This window comes from Xiphophorus maculatus, chromosome 4, assembly GCF_002775205.1.
Source record: "Xiphophorus maculatus strain JP 163 A chromosome 4, X_maculatus-5.0-male, whole genome shotgun sequence".
NCBI classification, from domain to species: Eukaryota; Metazoa; Chordata; class Actinopteri; order Cyprinodontiformes; family Poeciliidae; genus Xiphophorus; species Xiphophorus maculatus.
Window position 1 is genome coordinate 23,829,873 of NC_036446.1, and position 11,219 is coordinate 23,841,091.

Here is an 11,219-nt window from a genome sequence, read left to right on the forward strand (position 1 = left end):
AAAAGTTTCTTTAAGTTAAAGATGTGTAACTTTTAAGTTAATTTAACACAAAACGTAAGTTGTCATAATGAAAGCAAAAGAATTAAGTGAGATTCATCTATACAAGTCCATATGATGATCTAAGAAGTTACAAACTTCACGCGTCTCTCCGGCCCTGCAGGAGTCACACCAAGAGCTCAAGTCGTCGATCAACCAGTAAGGAATGTTCCAGCCTCCCTCGCCATGGAGACCTGCATCACCTCAGCAATGAGAGTTTTCTGAATGGTAACAAACCGGCTCCATCTAGTTTAAGTCCTACACTCCACCCGAAAGTCCAGTACATGTCCCAGACCCTAAATCGTTCAGCCTCGTCCAACAAAGATCTGGCTAACAACAACCTGCCACACCTTCTCAGTCCCAAAGAGGCAAAAAACAAGACAGAGTTTGATTTCAACTTGGGGCCCTCAACAAAGCTGTCAGATCAGGGACATGGGGCAAAGTACACGCACAGCAAACCAAACTCGTCTCGCTCTCAGCAGCAGCAACAGCAGCAGCAACAACAGCAACAGCAGCAGCAACAGCAGGCCAGCCGGCACACCTTTCTGGAAAATAAAACCAACACATTACAGTCTGGAGCAGAAAAACAACATGGCCGCCATGCCCACAGCATGGCAGACTCTGCACATGGATCCATGTCGTCCTCTTCTAAAAGTTCAGCTTCTTATCTAAGCCTGTCCAAGAGTCATGGGGCTCTTAGCGACGCCAAATCTGTGGGGAACCTAAGCGATGGTCGACTTCACCCAGACGACCCAAATGCAAATGCAACAGCCGTTGTAGGACCCAGTGCCCGTTTCTTCCCTGCCAGCTGTTTGGACCTCAACGCCCCGTCGGGTCTTCCAGGACCCCCCGGCAGTCCCTCGACTCGACACAGTGACCGATCAGGACACAGCCCCGCTTCCCGTAGCAGCGTAAATGTACGTATGGAGAGCAGCACGTTGGATTCCTCATCGAGACACAAGTCCAGACACAAATCGTTGGCTCCAGGTATGTTTAGATGAAAAAAAGAAATCTGCTTTCGTTCCCATGAAACGTTTGGATATTAGATCTTGAAATATTTCAGTCGGTACCATGACTACGGTATGTTTATATACTAACTCTTGTCCACAAAACAATTTGATAAAAATCCAAAATGTTTGCAGTATCAAGATGGTCATTAAAATATTCAGAAATCCAATGGATGAAATAAAACCAGTACTTTTTGCATCATCATATTGAATATTAGAAGATCAAATGAGGCAGTTGTTTCAAATATTTTATGAAAACCACTTTAGAAGCCGCAGTCGATGGCAATGCCAACGTAGCGCTCTGCTTTATTTCCCAGAAGACGCTGGTGCTCCAGAGCTCCTAGACCCAGGAGGACCGGCGATGCCCAACACTCACACCCTGCCTTCCCCCCACGAGTCTTATCACTACGGCCTTGGCTACACGTCCCCCTTTTCCTCCCAGCAACGGCCTCAGCGCCACTCCATGTACGTGAGACGGGAACGTCACCGACCACATGGGTCTGAGGGGGTCATGGCGGGCCTGCCGCCGCCTGGACAGGTCATACCGACTCGGGCCAGCAGCCTCCAACTCCTCTCCCCACAGCTGCAACACCGTACCAACCTGACTGGACATTCAGTGAGCTCGTCGAGAGAGGACTGCACCGACGACATGACGAGGGTTAGTGACCAACAAGTTCTGGGTGATTTATGGCTAAAAATGAAAGAATTCACTCTGAGAAAATGCCACCAGAGGAAGTAAAATGATCTTGCATTGCAATAGCATAATGTAACTCTAAAATGTTTAGAAACATATAAATAATGTAGATTAATCATGTTTGTTTTTTTTCAATTATTCTTTTAAAATTGTTCAGAAAATGAGTGATTTTATAACAAACACAATTATTTCTCCATGGACATTTGTTCTCCACCAAAAATAAGGTTACAAAACAAAAGATTGAATTTTCAAAATGTTTTGGTGTGAGATTGTGCTGCTAAAGTAAAATATGACTATTAAAAGGTGTTTTGCACATATTTTAGTGTTGGCAAACATAAATCAATATTATCAATGAAGTCGGTCGCAATCGGCAGATGTGGCCGATGACTGAGAAAAATAATGAAAGCATGATTACATTTCTTTAAATGAAGGGACTCCTGCTTATTTGAAACACAGTACACAGGTGTTAAAAAAACACCTATAAGTGTTTTTGGGTTTTGAGAGCAAACAACATGTTTCTACGTGTGGGTGTGTGTGTGGGGGGGGGGGGTGCTGCACAAGCTGCTGTGTGTGTGTAGGGACTGTCACTGTCACATTGTCATTGCCTCTGCATCGCTCTGCTTCTCCAGTCTGCTTTGACCAGCAACTGTCCGTCTCCTCAACAGAGTGAACAGCCCCCTAAAGACATGAGCCACCCTTGTGCCCCCATCAAAGACTCTACGAGGGACAACTCCGCTGCTTTTCATACACAGCGCTCTAAAAATGAGGTCCGACCCTCTGATTCCGCCTTACCTCCAAATAGCTCTTCTCACTGTCAGGGTTCATAACCCCCCCCAACAGCTTCACTGCACGTTGTCGCTGTTTTAAATGTAACCTCACTGAAAAGCTCTTAGATTGTCCTGACTGTCTTGTGAGGTGTGCCAGGGAAAATGATACTGAATAACAGTCAATTAAGATTATCAAGAAGAAAGAAACTGAAGAAGTTTGTGTGTGTACGTGCGTGTGCTTTTTCTGCATGGTGTGTGTGTGTGTGCTTCTTAGGTCGGTATGTATCATGACCCTCACGGTGAGGATGCAGGTTCCTCCAAGGAAAACCGGATGATCTTCACTGAGTCCATGCCTCGGAGAGTCGGCAGCTTCTACAGAGGTAAATCCTGTTGTTACACAAAATGTAGTGCAAGAAAAAAAAAAACAACACACATTAAAATATGATTTACATCAATGACAAATAGGGTAAATAAGCACAAATTAGCAAAATTTGTTGTTGCTTTTCCAGCAACGGTGCACGGCTACTCTTTAGGAGGTTTTTTAGTAGTCAGACTCTTGTGACAGTGACAGTGAAGTGACAGTATTAATTAGCCCTATAAGTGTTGAAAAATAATAATAAAAAAGACAATCTAAAAGTAAGTTCTGAATATGGAAAGGTTGCGTTGTAATACTTGAAGCCACATTTCTTTAGTCTTGGTCTTGTCTTGGCTTCAAATATGCTGGACTCAAGACCACAGCTGAAAAATGTCTTCTTTTTTTTATATACAGCAATTTAGAGTGAAACCCCCGGCTGCAATCAAATGCAACCAACAAAGTTTTGGGTTTTTTTCATTTGAACTTTACAATGCCGCAACCTGCGGCCCTAGGTGCTGAGCATGAGAAGATGAGAGGAATGAGAAAACAGCAGGGAGAAATATTTTCCAGTGCAAATATATGGCAGATTTTCTATCTGCAGAAGGTGCAGTGAGTGAAATCCTCCCCCACAACTCACTCTGCCTGCAGATAATGGCAAGTCAGATCACGTTTAGCTGGACGTTTTCAGGTTGGTCTGTTTAGTTTGGATCCAGGGTATCGGTTAGCTTGCTAACAGGCTTCTATGGTCAGATCGTCTTCAAGTGTTATAGCAATAATCTTGACAGTTGTTTCTAATTGGCTGGGTCTTGGTCTTGGATTTGGCCTCTCTCTCCTACAATCTTGGTTTTTACCTCCGTCAAAGTCTTGGTCTTGGTTTGGATCTGCTCTGATCTTGGTCTCAGATTGTGGTTTTGACTACAACACTTCAGAAAAATACTTCACAGATACATTCCATCCAATTCATTTTATGTACCTGGTTAATCATGTTCGGAGTTGTGTGCTGGTTTGTCTTCATATTTGTACTCATGCTGGATATATATTTATTAATTTTTTTTGTTTTTTGCCATTTTAGTGGAACAGTTAAAGCGTTCCTCAAACTGTTTCCTACGTATTTTTGACTCCACAGATGAACCCTTCACTGCAAACACAAACATGCCTCACTATAGTGTGGAAACACACGCTGTCAGTCAATTTCTTCCCTCCTTGTTTTTCTTTAGTCCCTTCCCCCAGACCGGATAACTCCTCTTCTTTCCACGAAGGTGTTGGTCAGGGAAGAGGGCCTGGTGTACCCGTTGTGGCCGGTGATCCAGGCGGCATGGCGAACCACTCCAAACGCCAGACGGCTTTTGATTGGTAGGAATTCATACGCTGGCAATGTCTTGTTGAAGCAAACATTACAGCCGATCTGCGCACGGACCCTGAGAGGCTAAATGTAACTTTTCATTCTTTTACCTGCACCACCAGCAAAAAATGTTGTTTGCGATCATCCTGGTAGTTATGTGGAAAAGAGCTGGCAACAGATGCAAAGCACTGATAAATGGAGATGTTTTTCTTCTCTTTCTGTCTACCATTATCATTACTTAAGATGTATTAGAGTTCTCATTGTTGCTTAGCTCTGTTGCTATTTAGTAGCTGAAAGAAAATGAATGAAAACATATCACAGTATACTTTTCTGCAACATGACATTCATTTGCACTTATTATGACAACAGTAGTACCAGAAAAAAGTTTTTTTTTTCCATAGGCACAAAATACAGTATTTACATTTTTTAAATTATAGAGGCATCCTTCTAAATTCATTCTTCTTCTTTTCTTTTTGTGTTTTTTTTTTTATATATTTGTGCTATACCGAAGCAGCTAAATCTTTGTTGTGATTTATTCCTAAGAGTGTAATTACAGAAGCCTTTTCCACATGTGCTCTGCAGGACTGCTGCAGAAGCAATGGTCATGAATCCTCCAGAGCCCACCAAAGAGAAGCAAAAACAAGGCTTCTTCAAAGCCATTAAAAAGAAAAAGAAGAAGACACAAATAGTAAGATTTGCAATTCTGTCAATCATCACGTCATGCAAAAAAGACCATCGACATTTATTTTTTTTGTGGATTCTGTGTTGTTGTTTTTTAAGTATATTCAAGCTCTCAAAAACTGATCTCAGCCATCATCAATGTGTGCAATTCCTGTAAGAATGATGAGTGGCATTAATCACTGAGAGTCCCAAAGGGTAATTCTGATTTGATATGAAAATGGTATATTGTCTGCAATCATTTTTAATCATAATAATAATAATAATAATAGACTGCATAGGTTGAAAATCACTACAAGCACTCAGATAATCAGACGGTTCTAGTAAAGCTCTGGCTCAGTAAAACACATTGTGGCGTTCAGCCGTGGGACAGAATTAGCTTGTTCTATTTTCTATTACCGTCTGTTTTCATGCGTTGTATACTATTTCTGTCATGTCCATACGTTTGTTTTTTAGATTTTTTAACATTTTCACCAACAATTTCTTATAGATGGATGGAAAATCAAAATGTTCTTTGCCAGCAAAAAGTAGGGATTAAAAACAACTTCCAAACAATAAAATGTTTTTTTTTTCTATTGCTTTTATCTCTCTAATGAAACTTTTGTGTCAATATTACTTGTGTCTTTTAGTGACTAATCTTATGCTGCATTTGCAAGGATGATTGTGGATCAGCTGCTGTTTCTTTTACCATTTCTTCTGTATTTACTACCAGAAAATTGTGTTGAAAGTTTGTGGCTGTGCATCTTTTCCTCCACAGACGGACGTGGAGGACGGAAGGAATCCGAGCATCAAGAAAAGCCTTTTCCCCCTTTTTAGCTCTAAGAATAGCTTAAAGCACAACTCAGCTGGAAAAATCCTACCTGTAGTTGCCTCGCCTATGGTACAGCATCAGCCTGCGGCACCCTACCCTGCCTCACCAGTAATCTAACTTCAACTCTACAGCTGCATGTTAACTGGCACGGCTCTCACGCCACAATGACAAGCTTTGAAATCTTCCTCAAAAGTTTCAAATTCCACATTGTGTTCTAGTTTGAGGGGATTTCAAATTATTTCTTTGCAAGCTTAAACCCGTAAGCGTTTCTTCTGGTGTGTGTGCATCCATTTGTCCTGCTAATATGAATGTTAAAATGCCGTCGCACTAATTCATGCTGCAGTGCATTTTGCTTGTGAGGCTGGCACTTTAAAAATCATCGTATCATGGTGGTCTTTGACATTTTCAACAAGTTACATCTTTGGTCAGTCTTTGTAAATTTGTTAGATCTGGGTAGTTTCAATGTACTCTTGTAACTTTTTGTCAGACAACATACAATACAGGATGTTATGATATAATGCAATGTGGATTTGAAAAACACACATTTCAATCAATATATTGCAAAACATACTTTAAGTTTTGGAGTAACATGCAAAGAAATATTCCCACTCATTGACCTCTTTTGCATCCTGTTATGCGAGAGCCAGAAACTTCAATGGGTAGAGCAGATTCAAGATGTGAGGGAAATTACTTGTTTTTAATTTTTGATTCTCTTTTTTTAACCAAAAATGTGACGTGTAACCAGGTTTAGATTCACGTTTTGCAGTGTGGGTGGTGCGATAGTCCTCCTCCTAAAGTTTAGCTTTAGTCTAATGTGACCAGAGCATCTTCCTAAACATGTCGCTGAGTCAACGACGTGGGTTGTGACAAACTTTATATGGGACTTTTAAGGTTCTTTTTTCCTGCCACTTGCCACATAGACCTGATTTGTAAAGTTTTTAAAGCTGTTGTCCTCTCAACCAACATGTCAGCTTAGTTGGACAATCAAGTTTAGCTTCTCTACAACGTCTTCCCAATTTATTCTTTGCTTTAATTGCACAAAGGTGGAGTCTGACGTCTGAAGACGATTGAATCTTATTTAGGGGTATCAGAGTAAATATTGCTGTTGGCAGTGACACTGACAAAAACGTGTTGTTGTCCGGAAGAAGATCCGTGTTTTTAAAAATTATTAGCATATTTTCATAGTGATTAAAGTTGAAATTTAAGAACTTAAATTTCTTAAATTTAAGTTAAGAAATTAACTTAAATTAACAGCTAATATAGACTGTATATAGATGTTAGTCTATATACATGCTAATTCTGTGATACATGTATCACAGAATTAGCATGTATATAGACTAGTGCATTTCTTGATAGTTTCATTTTAGGGACATGCCATCCTGTAAACTACTTGTTCCAGTTGAAGCACAATAACCTTAAAATGGAAATATAATGTTACCTAAATGATGATGAAGTGGTTTCTGAACTCCAGTCCCTCATAGTGTGTCTTGAGACACATCAATGAGGCCTTTGGTTAGAATAATTATAATTTTGCTTTCAAGTTTGAACATTGCACAGAAGGTCTGTTTATGCAATAAGTGGATCAAAAAGTTTTGACAAGTTTTCATTTGGAATTTGGAGAGAAAGTGCTTGTTTGGCAGCTCTGTGACTTGTCTGTTTTCTCAGATAATCTCCCACATCCCATACAAACTATCATCCAGAAAGGGCTTTACGTGTGTTTCCAGGGTTACCAACCCTCTGAAACTGTCCTTTTATTAGCTCACAAGACAATAAGTGGTTTCAAAGATTAGGAAGATGAGGCTTGTCAGCTTTCTTAAACCCTGGCAATGAATATAGAGTTATCACTGATCATCATCATCATCACCTGTTTGCTTTTTTTTTTTGTCAGCTACAAGGGTGCATGTTGAGCATCACCGGATTGTGGATGGCATCTCATTAAGTTCAATAATATTCCAGCAACACTGCAACAGAGTAAAAATATTGATTTTCAGCACTAATCTTCCTTCTTTGATTTTCAGGTTACTGGGAATGGACAGGAACACCTTTCCCTTCAGAGGAGCTCCAAGTCGTCCTCCCACCACAGCAGCAGACGGAAAAACCGCGAGCGATCCCGGGACAGAGACCACGACCGGGAACAGAGCAGGGACAGAGAGCGGGAGAGAGAAAACAAGAGGGAGAGAGAGAGGGAGAGGGGGAGGGAAAGAGAGAGAGTCACTGATTGGCCACCAGAAAAGCCAGTAGACTCCCACTCTCAGGTATGTGACTTTATCAAAAACAGTCCGTAACTCCATTTGCAATAAACATTTAATTGAGATTTACTTGGAAATGGAAGCATTTGATATGTTGAGTTGAAATTAGGAAATTGTTTAATTCTTTTTATTGTGCACTTATTTTGAATTTCTTCTCCCACGTGTGTCTTTAAAACTTAGAGATACCAAAAACCAGAGATGATGTTTCATGCTAATGCTGAATCACAGCTAAGAACGCTATTTGGAAAAGGGTAGATTTTATAACAAACTGTCCAAAGACACAACAGAGCGACTGAGTAAAGTGAAAGAAAAATAAACTCTCATTGTTACCTGCATGATTTTAAACTGTTCTGAGACGTATTGAACGGCAGCTCTATTCAGCCTGCCAATCTGCTTTGAAAACAACTATTCTACCACGGCTGTCTCTGCCTGAGTGGAGAAGGCCAGTGATAAGTAATTTTCATATTCCACCTGAAATATGTGGAAAATTGTCCAAAACAAATTTAAATCGGAAATCCTTACTCAATAAATGCTGCACTGTCATGGCTAAAGAGAAGCATGTTCATCTATGTTTTAGATGTGCAGAAGTTTGAAGCCAGTATCCTGGATGTGCATGCATATGTAAGGATGTCATTACTTCTGGTTAGTAAGCACAGACTTTAGAGAAAAACATATGAAAACCACCAACCCTTGAATGGCTGAAAAAGGTCTTCACGAGACCTAGTTAAACTCTTGACTTAAATCAAATTGACACATTGAGGCATAATCCTAACCTAACCTTGTATGACAAACAATTCTGAAATTCTTGGTTTATTTTTTCCCCTTTTTTGTCAAAGATATCTTTGTCTAATATTAGCATTTGTGTGATAACCTAGCAAAAGCAGAAGACGTTTGTAACGTGATAATAATTTGCAGAACACTGAACACGGTTTCAATTAGTTTGCTGTGATGGCAAAACCACAACATCTCTCAAATTGTTTGTCTTTAATATTGTACTTCTACAATATTAAATACATATTGTATGTTAAAGGTCAAGCCGTTTGTTAAATTGTCTATCAACTGTAAGCTTTTCTCTTATTCCAGAGCCAACCTCTGAAGTCTCTACGTCGACTCCTTCACCTCTCGCCTTCCCCCTCAAACCAAGGGCAGCCTCCTCCTCCACCTCCTCCGGACCTGCGCTTCCAAGCCCCCCTCCCCAACCCGCCTCAGTCCTCCTCCAAAGTCGGCTACCCAGAGGGTCGAGGGCACACGGAGAGCAGGGGCCACTCGGGGATGAGCAGCTCAGGCCAGGCGAAGAACCGCAAGGCCAGCTACACCTTACCGGGACAGATCGAATCCAGCTGGCACGTGTCGGCTTTACAGCGGGTGGAAGGCGCTCAGTTTACTCCAGAACAGCTGGGCATCAAACCGGGTCAGAACGGACCTACTTTTACCCGAGCATCCCGCACCAGGATGCCAAATCTCAACGATCTGAAGGAGACAGCCCTGTAACATCCCCCGACCTCTCTGACCTGTCTCCGTCCTTGGAGTCTGGCCGCAGACATCATGGTACGCTGGCAAAAGTTCAAAGAAATATAGTTATCTGTTGATTCTCGTGTCTCTGAAATCTACAAAGACCGGATGCAAACAGGCCAGACATCAGCAAGGTGGGACTTAACTTAAGACAAGGAGGTCGCAGTATCTTCTCTGGATGTCGGCACCACATCAGCTTATTCTGCTCACATCAGAACAAGCAGATCTTTGCTGTCAAGGAGACGCTGCCTGTGTGGCCTCTCTGCCGCCATCTTCTGCTTACAGAGCGCTACTGCAACGGTTGAGAAGCCGCTGTCGCATCGGTGGCCAATAAACTTAAAGGTTTTTCAAGCACTGATATTTGATAACAAAAAAGAGAGAAAGATTTATATCAATATTATTTATTAAATATTTATTTGTTTTAAATTAAAGGATATAAGCTATAAATGACACAGTATGTAGGTTATATGGGAATAATATAAAAAAAAATGTAGAATTAAATGTGTAATTGCAAGAGCTTTAGTTTCGACACAGAGAAATGAATAGATATTTATGTGTTTATAATAATGTCAACAGGAGTATTTAATAATGGTGAATGTCTTTTTATGTTGAATATGATGATGTTAACATATCTTATGTTATCCTATTTTTATCCGTTTTTATTTCATCAAACTGTAAACAAAAGGAAAAAGAAAAACTACTGAAAGTGAAAAATCTCTGACATTAGATGTAGTACAGATACGACCATCACCTTCATGACATTAGTTGTGAAGTTGTGTGATAATTCGGGACATTTGTAGACATTGTAGATCAACCAGAGGGTGACGGCTCAACGTTGTGCGTTAAGTTCACTGGAAATAAAAAGATCAAAAGTGCACACACCCTTGGCAGGAAGAAAATGCCGCGTTTTTGTGGTATAAAAATTGACCATAATAAGTTGTTTCAAACTATTTCCACCTTCAATTTGATATTTCTTACAGTTCAATCAAAAAGCAAACAATAAAAACCTGCTTATGGGAGTGTGTGTTCAGTTGGATTCATACTTAGCTAAGGCACCTTTTTTATTGAGTTTCAGCATTTCATCTGGTGTGAGTATATAACTACAGCACATCTTACCAAGGTCATATTTGCTAAATTAAAATGGCAACGGCTATAAATGTAACTAATTCCAGGATTTCCCCCGGAAAACGTGCAAAGCCCAGAGCTCAGGATGCCAGGGACACTAGGGCCTATAAAGTCTTTAAACAAAAGGCATTGATTAAAAAAACTAAAATAAATAAACAATGCTAAGCCTGGTGGGGGCACAAGTGAAGCCTGGTGGCCCGCCAGGCTTATAATGCACTGTGGGAAACCCTGAATTCAAAATTTCAGAGTTCTTGTTTTTTTGTAGTTTTTAGCAAACACTTAAACATTTTAGGTCTGAACTAGCTGGTATTTGGAACTGGAAGCAAAGCTGGAAATGAAATCATGAGTTAGAGATTGAATAAAGTAAGCCCACAGCATGATGCTGCCAACAATATGCTTCACTGTGGGTGTGGTGTCATTTTAGTGATATGCAGCTGCATTGTTCTTGTGTTGAACATGACAAGAGTTTGCTGAGAAATAGACTAAAGAGAGTAAAGCTGAGAATGCTGAAACTGAATAAGAAAGTGGTTCTAAAAAAAGTTGATTTTGCCGATTATGACAGATTTTTCTTTTTCTTTTCTTTTTCTCTCTTTAACTTATTGAATTGGATATATCACATTGAAGGTGGAATACTATTTTTTTA

The 11,219-nt window shown here is 40.4% G+C and overlaps 1 protein-coding gene across 6 annotated transcripts in view; it reads left to right on the top strand.

The window, feature by feature from the left end:
• LOC102227250 (cyclin-dependent kinase-like 5) overlaps positions 1–10,463 on the top strand; it is a 33,060-nt gene extending 22,597 nt beyond the window's left edge. Inside the window, exons 13-21 of one of the 6 annotated variants that reach the window (XM_023332679.1) lie at positions 161–1,023; positions 1,361–1,701; positions 2,403–2,504; positions 2,779–2,884; positions 4,077–4,212; positions 4,784–4,889; positions 5,637–5,759; positions 7,709–7,945; positions 9,023–10,463. In XM_023332679.1, coding sequence (XP_023188447.1) covers positions 161–1,023; positions 1,361–1,701; positions 2,403–2,504; positions 2,779–2,884; positions 4,077–4,212; positions 4,784–4,889; positions 5,637–5,759; positions 7,709–7,945; positions 9,023–9,430 — 2,422 coding nt within the window. In that variant the 3' untranslated portion in view covers positions 9,431–10,463. Of the gene's footprint in view, positions 1–160; positions 1,024–1,360; positions 1,702–2,402; positions 2,505–2,778; positions 2,885–4,076; positions 4,213–4,783; positions 4,890–5,636; positions 5,799–7,708; positions 7,946–9,022 lie in introns of all 6 variants that reach the window. The other 5 variants (XM_014469042.2, XM_023332680.1, XM_023332678.1 and 2 more) reach the window with 5 other exon arrangements.
• The last annotated feature ends 756 nt before the right edge of the window (positions 10,464–11,219 follow it).